Raw genomic sequence first — 14778 nt, forward strand, 5'->3', positions numbered from 1 at the left:
GGCATCAACTCAATTCGTCCTGTTTGTAGGAGCAGGAATGCTGCCTATGACCCCCAAGAACATCCCCACCGTCAAACATGGAGGTGGAAACATTATGCTTGGGGGTGTTTTTCTGCTAAGGGGACAGGACAACTTCACCACATTGAAGGAACGATGGACAGGCCATGTACCATCAAATCTTGGGTGAGAACCTCCTTCCCTCAGCCAGGGCATTGAAAATGGCTTGTGGATGGGTATTCCAGCATGACAATGACCCAAAACACACAGCCAAGGCAACAAAGGAGTGGCTCAAGAAGAAGCACATTAAGGTCCTGGAGTGGCCTAGCCAGTCCTAAGACTGTAATCCCATAGAAAATCTGTGGAGAGAGCTGAAGGTTTCAGCTGCCAAATGTTAGCCTTGAATGACTTGGATAGGATCTGCAAAGAGGAGTGGGACAAAATCCCTCCTGAGATGTGTGCAAACCTGGTGGCCAACTACAAGAAATGTCTGACCTCTGTGATTGCCAATAAGGGTTTTGCCACCAAGTACTAAGTCATGTTTTGCGAAGGGGTCAAATACTTATTTCACTCATTAAAATGCAAATCAATTTATAACTTTTTTGAAATGCGTTTTTCTGGATTTTTTTTGTTGTTATTATTCTGTCTCTCACTGTTAAAAATAAACCTACCATTAAAATTATAGACTGATCATTTCTTTGTCAGTGGGCAAACATACAAAATCAGCAGGGGATCAAATAATTTTTCCCCTCACTATAGGTGGAGCCTATAAGACTTGGTCTAATCAAAGTTCTTGTCCTAGACATAGGATAAGTTAACATTCTCTTGATGCCTCTGACAGACATTTAGAAGGACCCTTCATAAAGAAAATCCAGGATCATTTCTTTAATAAAAAATAAGAAGGGCTGGAAATGACTATTCAGCTGATGCTGTAATTGATATTTATCAGAGATGTATGAATTGAGACTAGGCTTTCATGAATTCTATGAAAGCCTTGGTCACAGTTCCAGAAGGCTTTGAAACTGTGATAGAATAATGTGATGGAATAAGATTGTGTTAAATAATTTAATTATATTCCTATTAAATTACATTTTGTTCTTTTTCTTCTTGTTTGGAATGCACCCCCCAGTTTGCCATCCAAAAGCCAAATGAGTCCCTTAAACACACCTCTTTATTAAAAATATGTGCTCTTTTCTAATTAGTATCAGACCTTATTCAAACAATAATCTGTCATAAAAAGAGTTTAGTTCAGGTAACAGTTTGGAATTACTTTCTCAGTCTGCATTTCTATGCTGGCATGTCATAAAAGCTGTTACGGAAAGCCATTTCCACAGTTAGCGTTCCCAAAGTTTTATGGAACATTAGGGCATTAATATTTTCTTTCTTTTTGATATTTGTCTTCTGCACTCATAGTGTGGGATCAAGCAAAACAAAGTATGTATAATTGGTTGTGGTATGAAACGACCACCTTCAGCCCTTATGCAGAAGAAACAGCCTATGAGAACTCACTCTTGGTACAGCATTCGGGGTCTTTGGCATTGAGCTCCCTCACACATGTTCTCGGCAGTCTTACTTCTAATGCAAGGTAAGAAAGTTTGCGAGAAACGAGACAGGGAAAAAAACAGAAAAAAAACCCTAGTATATAAGCCTAATACTAAAAATATAATTCTTTTATGCATTGCAATTGGGCATGGGAAAAAAACTGGTGTTTTCCCCGTGCAGGATAGGGTACTTGGAGCTTTTCAAATGTGCTGAATAACTGTCCCCCTCAGCAAGTTGAAGGATGTGAGATGCCCTGAGTTCCTGTGAACTCAGATGTGTTCTGATTATGAAAAAATATTTTAATATTTTGCTTCACAGGAACTCAGGGCATCACACATCCTTCAACTTGCTGAGTGGGGCAGTTAGTAGCCAACTATCTCATAGCTGAGATAGAACTCAAATCTTTGATTTTGCTTTATTGCATTTTTCTGCTTCCTTTAACCAATGAGGTACGGTATTTAAAAGTAGACAGCATTTCTATTTTATGTGCACATGCACACAAATAAATGGCTAAATTTTGATAAATATAAAATTAATATATAATATATTAAGTTTATATAAATATATAAATATAAAAAGGGTTTTTTCTTTGGGGAGAGTAAAACCAAGTGATAAAAAATGGCAGCTACACTAATGCATGGAATAGCAAGAGTTACTCCAATGTTTAGTGGAACCAGTAAAGAAAATATAAAAGTAAGAATATATAAATTGTATGAGGAATATGGAGTTTTCTTAGAACAGTTTTCCTCAGTGATGATAAATACACTCATTCCTAGTTTACTGACCAAATTCTGTTCCACTGACCAGGTTGTTAAGTGAAATCGTCACTATGTGAACATACAACTTTGACATTGTGAAGATCACTGGTTGCTGTCTCATTCGGATAAAAGTTTTCTTATATAGCTTTGCCATTGTTACTTTCATTTTGTTCTCTGTCAGGTATATGCAATTTGGTCGTAAAAGCTCACATTAGTTTGAAAATGAATTTTTTATTACTGTTATATTTGCAAATGGATTCTAATTGACGTTAGTCAGTAAACAAGGAGTGGATGTGGATGAATTGTTCTTGTTGTATTTAACTATATTAACATGGTTGTCTCTCTTTTCAGGGGTATCTTTAGGCTCTTGGTAGAGTACCAATTGGAGAATAAGGACAATCCCTCCTATTTAGGTAACATGCATTTGTAATTTGTTTCTGGTGTTCAAATAGAGTATTGTTGTCAAAACAAGAGTTTGGTAGAGAATTCTGACATTGAACATTACCTGTTAATAAACAGGCTGAGACTTTTAATGGTTTTTTTTTCTGGCTTGGAATATGGTATAGCTTCAGATTAAAGAGATCTGCAGGCTAGAGCAAGGGTTGGGAGCCATGGGGCTAGGGAATATAGTGGAAAATATTTAAGGGCAGTCTGAGGCTTTGTAGTCAGAACCAATTCTGGGCTTGGGCTAATGCAGAGGGCCCCAACCTTTTGGGCCCCAGGGACCGGTTCCGTGAAGAGAGGTTTTTCCTCAGACCGGAGGGTGTGTGGTTTTGTGTGCTGCCTGCATCTCACAGATGGGACTTTGTTTGTGCGGACCGGTTGCTGGCATGTCGCGACCCAGTATTGGTCTACGGACCGGGGGTTGGGGACCCCTGGGCTAATGGATCTCATTATTTGTAGGTTGTAAGGTTTTTCTGAACACATCCTCACAAGGAACACAATTTAAATGGTGAAGATGGCTGTCTCTATCCAAAGTTCCCATTTAAATTTTGCTCTCATTAGCCCACTCAAATAGCTGTTTGGGAAGTGGTTGGAATATAGTTTTCCTCCTTTCATTATGTTTCACTTCCTCAATTCACCAACTAGCCAAGTCACGCTCTCTTGGTTTTTATGGTCATCTAAGTCTTTGACCATATATTAGTGTATAAATGTAGGAAAATTCAATGCTTTTTCCCATTGATAGATTCTGGTGCACACTGTTTTTCTGTGTAAAAATAGTAAGTTACTTTATTATAACCTTTTTGTCAAGTATCTACACATCTATGAAAATGAAGATCAAATAATGGCTGAGCTCATGCAAAATCCAAACTTTGTTGAACATTCATAAGGTTCAAATTTATAGATAATTCTAAAGCATGAATATGTTCTTATGTTGAGTTAAGCCAAGAACAAACTACAATATAGCTTAGAATAATTTGGGCAGCCAGCCACTGGATTAGTGCAGGCTTAATCTTAAGTTATGATGTAGCTTACAGTATTTTTCATACTTCTGACTGAGCAATAATTTCCATTATACCCAAATCAGAATATACAGTAAATGGGCTTTGCAATTCTTGTTTGTAAATTACTGACTATACAAACCTTTGTTTGATGTGAGGGTAAAATCACAATATAAAAAAGAATGAGCATGTGCAAATTGACACTGTATATGCAGACAGATCAGAATGGAACGGGACAACTCACCACAGCCAACCCGCCATGGAACAACTCACGAAGGACAATTCAACAAATACAAAACTTAAATTTCAACAGAACCGTGGCCAATAACAATAAAATAAAGTCAGTCCAGAAATATAGGAATTACATACTTTCAACGAAAACGTGGTCACCAATAATAAAAGTAACTGAATGAAACTATTAATACAATGTTGTCTCGCGGTGAGTTGTCCTAGACTCGATCAGAAATGCATGTTGATATATGCCAGGGGTGTCAAACTCAATTTCATTGAGGGCCGCATCAGCATTGCGATTGTCCTCGGGGCCAGGTGGGTGTGGCCAGGGTGGATGCGGCCTACTGGGTGGGCGTGGATGGAGTGGGTGTGGCCTACTGGGTGGGTGTGACCAGCTCTACATCGTTCGTGTCAAGGGTGCCTGTGGGGGCCTAGTCAGGAATGGGATAGATCTGAGGGTCTCTGGCAGAAGGGAGTGGGACCAGGGCAAGTGCCAAGGCATGGCCCACTGGAGGAGACTCACTGTTCCTCTCAGGCCATGCGGGGGGGGGGGGCTTATGGAGCTAAGACTGAACGCGTTTCAGCATAGATGGCCACCACAAAATTGTACATTGGCTCCCGGCTGGCTTGGGCCAGAGCCAAGGCAGAGGGGGCCGTTCCCTCACTGTTTCCAGGATGGCTTCGTGGGCCACATGAAACCACTTCGTGGGCCGCATCCGACCCCCGGGCCTTGTGTTTGACATGTCTGATATATGCGCTAAGTATACTCTGAGCTTGAACACTGTTGGCTTGCTTTCTTTTCTTCATTTTTTACTGTAGTCTTAAACTAATTTTATGTACAATAGTTAATATGTGCATTTCTCATTGAAAGTTTTAGAAAAAAATACCAACATTAGGAATCGGATTCTACAGATTAGATTATGTTTTTTGGTGTTGAAATGAGAGTTTATTTTTTATGCTTGGTATTAAGCCTCTTCTCTTTTAACTAGGTCTTTCTTTCCAAGATTTGTATCAACGCTGTCGGGAGGCCTTCTTGGTCAATAGTGACCTAACTCTTAGAGCTCAGCTCATAGAATTCAGGGATCACAAGCTGATTCGGACCAAGAGGGTAAGTGAGGAGAATCTTTGTATTAGTTGTGAACTTACATCTTATTTAACCATGTCTGAGAAAGAATCCCAGGTTGAATTATGATGGCTTCATTGATAAAAGCCAGAGAATATCACATTGGATGTTCCTAATGAAGATAAAATGCCATATTTTTTGCAATTAGGCTATTGAAAGAAGCCAAATATTGCTCTCAGTTATAAAAATAAAACACAAGGATAAGTTTACTTTACTCCTGACAAAATATTGAACTATGTACTAGAGCAGAGGTCCCCAACCTTTTGGGCACCAGGGACCGGTTCTGTGGAGAGAGGTTTTTCCATGGACCGGAGGGTGCATAGTTTTGTCTGCTGTCTGCGTCTCGCAGATGGGGCTTTGCTTGTTTGTGCGGACCGGTTGCTGGCATGCTGTGACCTCGTACTGGTCCATGGACCGGGGGTTGGGAACCCCTGCACTAGAGGAAATAAGTAAAAAATATTACCATTTTTATATTTCTAAGCTAATTCTCAATTTATTTTCAGGGTGCTGATGGAGTTGAATATTTATTAATTCCTGTGGATGCTGGAATATTGGCTGACTTTTTGCAAAAAGATAATGATGTTTGAAGGCTCATAAATTCAAGGGCAATTCTGTTAAGAACTGTTGGATTTTATCCTACAGTTTAGCCATTTTGCAGATCTCAGGAGTCTAATCTACCTGTAATAATGGAATGTGATGCTGTATAAACCAAGCCAATTTTTAGCTGCTCAGGTTTCTCCCTTTGCCAGTCTATATCATTATAGACCAAGAAAATGTCATCCACTGATACTACTGTGCCTTCTGTTCACAAATCTGGAAATAAGAATTGAACTGGAGAACTTGTGCTTGATAATACATGTGATTGGCATTAGCTTTTCGGCTATTAATTGGTGTATATTTAATACATTATAGGCAGACCATTATTGATCTTCAAATGTGTGTCATGTGAGATGGAAGGATTGGGTTAGGAAACTGGTTGGACTTGAGCAAAATAAACTATTGATACCAGAGATGTGGATATCATCGTTTATTACATTTTTAGCCTTAATTGGGAACAAAAGATTCCCCCATATAAGCCATTTGAAAAGTATGACAACAGCTGTTATTTGTTTTTATCAATAAAAACTACTGCAAACATGCTCAGTTAACCTGTTTTTCTTACCTAACAATTGTTTAAAAGCTGTCTGAATAAAAACAAACATGCAATTATATCCTTTTATATGGTTCTGTTATGCCATGTAACTATTTCTGTCTTAGAGAAGAACTATTTTTGAAATACTGAGACCTTTAACTGAAAATAAACTGTTTCTAGACTCTTCCAAAACATCTCTTTTCCCATATCACTCCTGAAGGTAACGTTGGCTTCAGAGGTTTATGTGTTATATTGATATGGATGATATAGGAAAATATTTGATTGATGTTAGTGGATGACAAATGAATCCAAATCTGGTGTAAAAAATGAATATACAGAAAGTACAGTTAGAAACTAGGATAACAAATATTGATTCGCCTCAGAAGGGACTAGCAAAATTTATCTCGGAGAAGGAAAAGAGGACAAGGATACTGTATTGGGGAAAGTAAAATGACTCTGAGGCAGATTAAAAATGTATAGACAGAAAGAATATTCAGTGAGAGAATGCTGCTAATTAGTAACTGTATATAAGCTTTCCTCCAATTTGATACTCTCAAAATGTAAAATAAAAATCTTGAGCATTCAAATGTAATTTTCTCAGCTACAATAAAGTCATTTTGCCTTTTTCAACCATTTACTCATTTCCAGGCATGATATTGTTAAAACATTAGGAATCAAAGTATATTTTTGCCAATATTTTTTGTTAAAGTCTCTGAAGGATATACACTTACATTAGTTCTCAACATTTGCTTCTTTTATGCAACTTGAAGGGGGTCTCTATCTCTTTCAGAAATGATGATATTGATCTTATTCATAAAACGCACAGCTAGCATTTGTTGCAGATTTAACAGAAAGCCTCGTTCAGTGTTACTGTGCTCACACAAAATCACGGAAATCCCTCTGGAAACAGCATTTAGTACCTCGTGGTGGGACATCTCTCCTACAATGCAATGAGAAAGGTCTTTTGGGATGGAGGTTTATTTGTTTACAAGTCTTCCTTAAAACTATCCTGAGAACCTGCCTATCTGATGAAGTAGGTAAAACACTTCAAATGAATGACTTACATATGCAAAAAATATCTGAAAAACAGGAATATGCAGCAAAATACCTGAAAGGCTTTCAGAAAATTAAAGATTTTCCCAGATCCAGATCTCTGTGTGCACAGTGAGTACTGTAGTTAAGTTTATAAATTTGGATTACTTCCAGCAAACCAGGTTTTTTATATTTCATATAAATAGTCAATAAAGGGTATTGCAGAAAGGGGGATATTAATATTTTATTTAGACAAACTTAGCTAGTGAATAGTTCTACAATGTTAACACAGAAAATATATCAACCATATCAGTTTGGTATTTCTGATCTATAAGAAAATAGCTGTTTCAAAATCCTGTTTTTAAAAGGTTCTTACCGGTAACATAGAGATCACTTTCTGTGTCTTGTAAAATACTTGCTCCTGAACCAGCACAAAGAGCAACTGCCTTCACTGAGGACTCTACAAAAAGAATCAATAGCGTAGTTTAGTGCTACAGGTTTTGTGGTTACTTTTGTGCTTGTTGTTTTCCCTGAGATGATGCAGAGTGGGTGGGTAATGGATTAAAGATTGCAGGTTGGTGCACAAGCCTGTGTGTTCCTTACAGACTCAAACAAGCAGGTTCAACCATCTTCAGTTAAAAAGAGAACTGATGGTCAGAGCAGTTAATTCTAATTGAGACAGGGCAGTGCTCTGTGAGTTATTGTTAGGCAAAAGTAGGCAGCATAAGCTAGCATCTTAAGAGTGCAATTACAATACAATGTGATCAAATGAGACTTTGAAGTATAACGATGGATGTGGATTGCTTTTTTCCTCACACTATGAAAAGGAGCTCTTACTGTTTTTAGTCTAACTAAAGATATCTTTCCCAAACATTTTAAATATGCTAAACTTTCAAATAATCTCCCCCTCCCCACAACCCAAATTATTTAAATGACTGGTCTGGCTGAACCAGACTAATTTTATTTAATTCCACAGCACAGCAATATTTTACCCTAAATCAGTCAGTGGGAAATACTGTTGGGTGTTTTTATAAGTGGCTCCTCTGAGTGTATCAGTCAAACAAATCACTTCAAAATAGATGCATCTTGTTCTTGCCCTAATAAGCATCATCTCACAAAATAAATAATGTTTTAGGTAGCAAGCAGCCAAAGTCCACTGCCAACACAAAAAGAGAAAGTAAATATATACCCAGTGATTTCCCTGCTCCAAGAGCTAGACGAATATGAGAGAGTTTTAAGTGACTTTTCAATCGTTCAATCAAGAGAGAAACAGAGGCCGGTTCATGCAATGTGCATAAACGTCCCATTCCAGTATCGGCAAGCAAAGGCTGAAAAGAAGACAAAAATGAAATGGTTACAACGAAGGTTCTCTGGCAGTTATCTTGCAGCAATAACAAAGACAGATTTAAATAAACCTGTTTTCATAAATACAAGAAGATATACTAAAGCAGAGGCCCCCAACCTTTTGGGCACCAGGGACCGGTTACATGGAGAGAGGTTTTTCCGCAGACCAGAGGGGGTGTGGTTTTGTGTGCTGCCTGAATCCCGTGGATGGAGCTTTGCTTGTTTGTACGGACTGGTTGCTGGCATGCTGCGGCCTGATACCGGTCCACAGACCGGGGGTTGGGGACCCCTGTAGTAATGCACAACAACTTATGTTCAATTTGTCCTTGACATGCACCTATCAGTTGCACTAAAAACTATTGCATACAGCTATCAATCTTTTGCAAATTTAGTTGGGATCAAGCCCCTTTTGAAGGAAACTAAACATGTTTAGGATGGATTGTAACATGTAAATGATACTAAATTTGAGAACATCAAGGTGAACTTGTGATTCACAACTATCCCATATGCATCACAAATTACTCAAATGATTATGCTTGTCCTATTTCCAGATTTGAGATATGACATACAAGTAGTCCTTGATTTATAACCATTTGTTTGGTGACCAAAGTTACAATGGGACTGAAAAAGTGACTTATGACTGGTTTTCACACTTACAACTGTTGCATCATCCCCATGATCACAGGATATAAATTTGGGCACTTGGTAAAGTCAATGGGGGAAACCAGGTTTGCTTAATGACCACATGGTTCACTTAACAACTGTAGTGATCCACTTAACTGTGGCAAAAAGGTTGTAAAATGAAGCAAAACTCATTTAACAACTGCCTTGCTTAGCAATGCTCAATTATGGTCGTAAGTCGAAGACTATTTGTACTTTAATACCCAAAGCCTCAGAAAAGAGTGGGCAAGCTTTTCAGCACTCCAGATGCTGCTTAAACAAATGGTAAAATAAAGAGGGGAGAATGGAATATTATATTTTTGAGCCATGAAGCTTGTTTAGTTATACACTTAAAGAAAAGATGCAGAAATTGAAGACGGCTCTATTAGATGTTGAGATCATTTGAGGTTATACCTTACATTCTATCATGAATGGCTGGGATGGAGAAATAAGGAGTGGCTGATCCCCGTTTTTCAAAATACAGTATACGATTGATACAGCCATTGACTCTTAGCAGTCTTCTCTTACTGGTACTTTCTTCAAAGACTTATATACCACTTCACAGTGCTTCACAGCTCTCTCTAAGCGGTTTACAAAGTCAGCATGTTGCCCCCAACAATCTGGGTCCTCATTTTACTGACCTCAGAAGAATGGAGGGCTGACAGCCGGCAGTCAGCAGAAGCAGCCTGCAGTATTGCATTCTAACCACTGAGCCATCAGGGCTCTTGCTAGGAAACTGCAGCTGTATCTTTTATTTCTGCTGGAAACAGAACATCTTGCTAAGTAATTTCTTTCGCTTCCTTGCTAAGATATAAGCAACCTTCCTCCGTCACGTTACTACATCTTCGTTTATTCTTTTTGCAGCTTTGCACACTCTGTGAAAATAAACTTTGATTTGTTTATCTGTGGTTTACCTTCTGTAGTGATATGATTTCAGTTGTTTGATACAGCAGGCTCTTCTGGGAAAGCAAGGCCACCACTTGCAACAAAGCTAGCTGAGAACAGTTCAAGCTGACACGTGTTTGTTCTTCTCCTTCAATTCTTGGAAATTTGGAACAGAAATATTAATTAAAAAACCCTTACAATATGCTGTTGGAGAATAATATATAAATGTTACCTCCAGTTCTCTCACATGAGCGGATCACAAAATGTACTGCCTTTAGTAATCATGCACAAACCATCCCCATCCCACCACCCCCAGTCATTCACAACCTTTGGCAGGTAACTTTAAGCAGGACTTATGCCGCCTGTCAAGTCATCTGGCAGCTATGTGAAAATGCTGGTTGATGCCATTCATAGTTTTGAACAAGGATAGAACACTAAGGCAGATAATGCTACTCTCATTTCCATCTATTTGTGGCTTCAGCTTACGTGGAAGGGGAAGAGTGGGTCACTTTTGCGGGGTAAAGGCCACGTTTTTGGAGATGAATGTGTGATGAGTGTGGGAATGGACCTAATTCACAAGCATAGTCCTTAGAGACTATGGAGCTCCTTCCTGTGTTCTCAGGTGTTTGGTGTATGTAGTCTTTGCTTATCTGTCCTGTTCCACTTCAGCACCAAGATCCCAGATAGGGAACTGGACATTTTATCAGTGAGAGCCAGTTTGGTACACTGTTTAAAGAAGCAGGCTACAACTTAGGAGATTCCAAGTTCTAAAGGTACTTTGGGCCACTCATTCTCTCTCAGCCCAACCCACTTCATAGGGCTGTTGTTGTGGGAAAAATAGGAGGAAGGAATATTATGTATGTCTGCCGCCTTGACTTATTTATAAAAATAATAAAGACAGTATATAATTAATTAAAACTGTGACCCACCACCCAAAAACATAGGACCAAAGCATATCATTGTGCTTTCTATAATTGTGGTTGCAAATTTAATCCTTGGTATTTTTGGCTAATTGTAAAGAGCCACTCTTATCAGATTAGACAATATTTGGCTAGAGAAATAAACAGTCTGGCATGGGAAGGGGTTGCTTCTTTGTTTATGGCATGGAGCAATAAGCTTATGCTTATAATTTATTATGCACCCTAGTAGTCATAGTGGTCTTAAAAATGCTGGGAAATCCTAGCTCTCGATGAATTTATTTGACTTGAAATGTAATACAAAGTAGCACATCTCATCAGATGTACATCTAATACTTGGAAAAAACACTGGTTTCTTTGAGTATGATCTTAAAGTAAAAATCTGTTATTGCGTGGAAATCAAAACTTATTAGTTTGATATTTCTGAAATAGGCTAAAGTTACTGGATTAAGTTAGAATATTTTTGCAAGCTGTTTAAGCCATTATCACATATTTTCTGTATAATCCAAAGTGGGAGGATTCAAAGTACAGTGCCTTTTAGCACAATTAAATAATGTGTATTACTTTCTTCCTATACATTCTCAAAAATGTTGTCTGGTCACAGATAAAGAACCTGCTCTTTTATCACATTGAAACTTGTTGGTGAAAGAAAATAACCTAGGGTGGTCTCCAGCAATACCTGGCAGGTTGAGTTGCAATGAGTGACACCTCTGGCATTGCATGGACTTGGGATAAAACCGTTTCCAGACTTTCAGCAGAAGCTACACTGAATTCAACCCGGAAAGGCCCACCTACAGGGTAAGTGGAAGCTGTAGCCGGTTTCAGAGGAACAGAAGTACAAGCGCCTGAAAAAAACCAGAGTAAATTAAATGATTTGCACAATACTCTTGTCCAAGTTTTACCTTGCCAACCATCAAATTACATGCCTTCCATAACATTGTTCCCGGTATATTGTTGTTAACTTACTGAAAGTTGAGGTTTATTGCAGTGTACCAATATTATCGTTAATACATGAATATTTTAATTCTTCATAAGATTATAATGGGGGCTGAATACTAAATACAGCAATTAGCTACAATGCTGAAAATACCGCAGAGCTGAAAAACTACTAAGTTACAATTGTTTTTAAATCACACTTGCAAAGAGGAGTGACAGGTATCTTTAATTCCTGTAGCAACCTGCTACATTTTTGCTTAGAATTCCTGATCATGAATGTTTATGATTCACATAGACCCACATAATAGGTTCTGGACTTTTGGCCATTTATATGTGCATACTATTTGTGCACAGAATATTGAGACATAAGTACTCTCTTTGGATTGCCCTATTTCATGAATCTGAAGTAGTAGAATTAAAAGAGCTGTTTCACATCAGTCCTTTAAAAAGGTGTCAATTTTTTAGTGGGGCTGATAGTATGGTACTTCAAGATAGGGAGAGAGGAACTCCCTATAAATAGTAGTTGGATGTGAATATATACTTCAGTCTCGTATTTTTTCATTGTTTAAAACAGGGCTTTTCAACCAGTGGAACGGGTACCACCTGTGGTACATTGGTACCTGGCAGGTGGTATGTGACCATCCTAGAAAAGTGGTAGCGGGGGAGGAGAATGAGCTGAACCGGTGGCAGCACTGCACAAGGCTGAGCGAGAGATGGCTGGAGCTGCAGGGCTGTCAGGGCTCAGTGGAAGCACCAGGATCAATGCCAGGCTCCAGCTGGAGCTTGGCGCTGATCCTGGTGCTTCTGCTGAGCCCAGAAGACGCACCGATCAGCTGGAATGTTGCAGCCCCTCCAGGGTCTTGTGATTTACATTCAGATGCTTGGCAACTGATTCATATTTATGATGGTCACAGTGTCCCAGGGTCATGTGAAGTGACCAAAACCTGCTGCAACCACCCAGCAGATGGGGGGAATAAAAACCAAACACCCCCCACCCCATCCCCGCTGCCAATCCTCAACAGAAATGCTTACAACAATGAAAACCTCAGACAGGAGGAAGAGCGCCACCGGGTGGGCAGGCAGGTGTCTTGCTGGGCTGTGGCTTGGGGGGCACTTTTTTCAGTGCCATTGTAACTTCGAACAGTCACTAAGCGAACTGTTGTAAGTTGAGGGCTACCTGTACTTCATCACTTTTTTCCTTTTGGGGGGGGTCATCAAGTTTTTAACACCTTGCTAGGCGACTGGTGGTACTCGGATGTTGGCATATCCTAAAAATGGTACAATGGGTGAAAAGGTTGAAAAGCCCTGGTTTAAAATAATATCCATTCTGTCTTTACTTGCCTTTTTCCCTCCTAAACAGCAACAAAGATTTTATTTATCTAACATAGTCCTTCTGCTGACACATTTCAATAGAAACTATATAATGTAAAATGCTAGCAAGAGTACAAACATAACATTTTAAAACATATAATGTTATTATCTACTTTGTGTTTGGCTTGTGCTCATAGATTCTTATTTTATGTATAGCGTAATTACTGACAAGAATGCCTCACCCAGTCCTGTAGCAAGCCAGTCATTGACTCCATTAGGTATAGCATCATATGCTGTGTGAGGAGAATAAATGCCAACTCTGTTTTCCAAGGCTCGGATTACCAGACGCTCCTTCCATGTTTTCCACGTTAACCGTTTCAGTGGGTGGAAAATGGGTGGGTGATAAGAAAGAATGAGGTTTGCTTTCTTCTCTAGGGCTTCCTGCATCACATCTTCAGTTAAATCATTGGTGAGAAAAAGGGTATTGACAATATGAGGAGGACTTGGCTCAACCAAGAGCCCCACATTATCCCAACTTTCAGCCAGGGAAAGTGAAGCAAAATCATTTAAGGAAGTAACAAGGTCTTTCAGATCCATGATGAAGCGCAAAGGCTGAACAATCAAGGGCGGTGCTTGCAAAAAAGGTCGTGCAATCAGCTTCAAACAGGACAGATGCATTCAGATTGCTAGAAAACCCAAAAGCAAAAATATTGCTAAAAGGAACAGAAAGTGCAATCTAATAAAAGAGAATATCAGTAGCTCAGGACTGAACTGTGGAGTTCCTTTGCTCTCTGAACTTGTTTGCTTGCAGAGGGTTCACCAGACTCAGTAACATTATCAGTGTAAGTGAACATGTTAATAAGAACACAAATTTTGGGGGGGAGGGGTAGTTTTCTCCTTAGGGGTTCCTTAAAGCAGTGGTTCTCAACCTTTTTAATGCCGTGACCCCAACCGGTCATAAGTCGAGGACTAAACCGGTCGTAAGTCGAGGACTACCCAACCGGTCGTAAGTCAAGGACTTTCCCTGCCTGGGAGCGCCGCGCATGCGTGGTTCCGCCCCCTGCGCCGGCTGAGGCGTAGTTGGCAAGCGGCAGAGACGGAGCAGGCCGACCACCAGCTGGCCCAGCCCAAGGGAGGTAAGGCAACCGCCAGAAAAGGGGAAAAAAATGGCGGACAAAAAAAATGGCGGACAGCCTTGCTTGGCGACCCCCGTGAAATGGTCGATCGACCCCAAATGGGGTCCCGACCCACAGGTTGAGAACCACTGCCTTATTTATTTATTTATTTATTTATTTATTATTTTAATTTGTATACCGCCCTTCTCCCATAGGACTCAGGGCGGTTCACAGCATATTAAAAACAAATAATATACCCAAAATACAGAAGATACACAATACAAAAATACAAAAGAATAACCCTGATAAAAGCCGAATTAAAACCAAATATTCCCAGCTGTGTTTCCGATTAA

At 39.4% G+C, this 14778-nt stretch overlaps 2 protein-coding genes across 3 annotated transcripts in view; one reads left to right on the forward strand and one right to left on the reverse strand.

The window, feature by feature from the left end:
• Positions 1-6231, forward strand: part of ORC2 (origin recognition complex subunit 2) — a 22702-nt gene extending 16471 nt beyond the window's left edge. Inside the window, exons 15-18 of the mRNA XM_029285013.1 lie at positions 1411-1582; positions 2649-2710; positions 4960-5078; positions 5597-6231. Of these exons, the coding sequence (XP_029140846.1) occupies positions 1411-1582; positions 2649-2710; positions 4960-5078; positions 5597-5680 (437 nt within the window). The 3' untranslated portion in view covers positions 5681-6231. The remainder of the gene's footprint in view (positions 1-1410; positions 1583-2648; positions 2711-4959; positions 5079-5596) is intronic.
• NIF3L1 (NGG1 interacting factor 3 like 1) lies at positions 5517-13988 on the reverse strand. Of its 2 annotated transcripts, XM_015820795.1 has the most exons (7): positions 13553-13988; positions 11743-11908; positions 10176-10302; positions 8447-8585; positions 7634-7717; positions 6957-7165; positions 5517-5529 (listed from the first exon to the last, which is right to left on the reverse strand). In XM_015820795.1, the coding sequence occupies exons 1-6, from the start codon at positions 13986-13988 to the stop codon at positions 6981-6983; spliced, it is 1137 nt and encodes a 378-aa protein (XP_015676281.1). In that variant the 3' UTR covers positions 5517-5529; positions 6957-6980. The 2 variants fall into 2 exon arrangements, with proteins under 2 accessions (XP_015676281.1, XP_015676280.1); XM_015820794.1 differs by lacking the exon at positions 5517-5529 and having other exon boundaries at positions 6107-7165.
• Positions 13989-14778: the final 790 nt, after the last annotated feature.

This window comes from Protobothrops mucrosquamatus, unplaced genomic scaffold (genome assembly GCF_001527695.2).
Source record: "Protobothrops mucrosquamatus isolate PMUCROS unplaced genomic scaffold, P.Mucros_1.0 scaffold1184, whole genome shotgun sequence".
Taxonomy (NCBI): domain Eukaryota; kingdom Metazoa; phylum Chordata; class Lepidosauria; order Squamata; family Viperidae; genus Protobothrops; species Protobothrops mucrosquamatus.

Excerpts from the sequence above, each read along its gene's own strand:
- NIF3L1 (XM_015820795.1), bottom strand. The coding sequence starts at position 13,988 with ATGCATCTGTCCTGTTTGAAGCTGATTGCACGACCTTTTTTGCAAGCA. Across the intron at positions 10,303-11,742 it reads ATTGCAACTCAACCTGCCAG|AATTGAAGGAGAAGAACAAA; the intron begins GTATTGCTGGAG and ends CAAATTTCCAAG. Across the intron at positions 7,718-8,446 it reads TGGAGCAGGGAAATCACTGG|AGTCCTCAGTGAAGGCAGTT; the intron begins GTATATATTTAC and ends TTCTTTTTGTAG.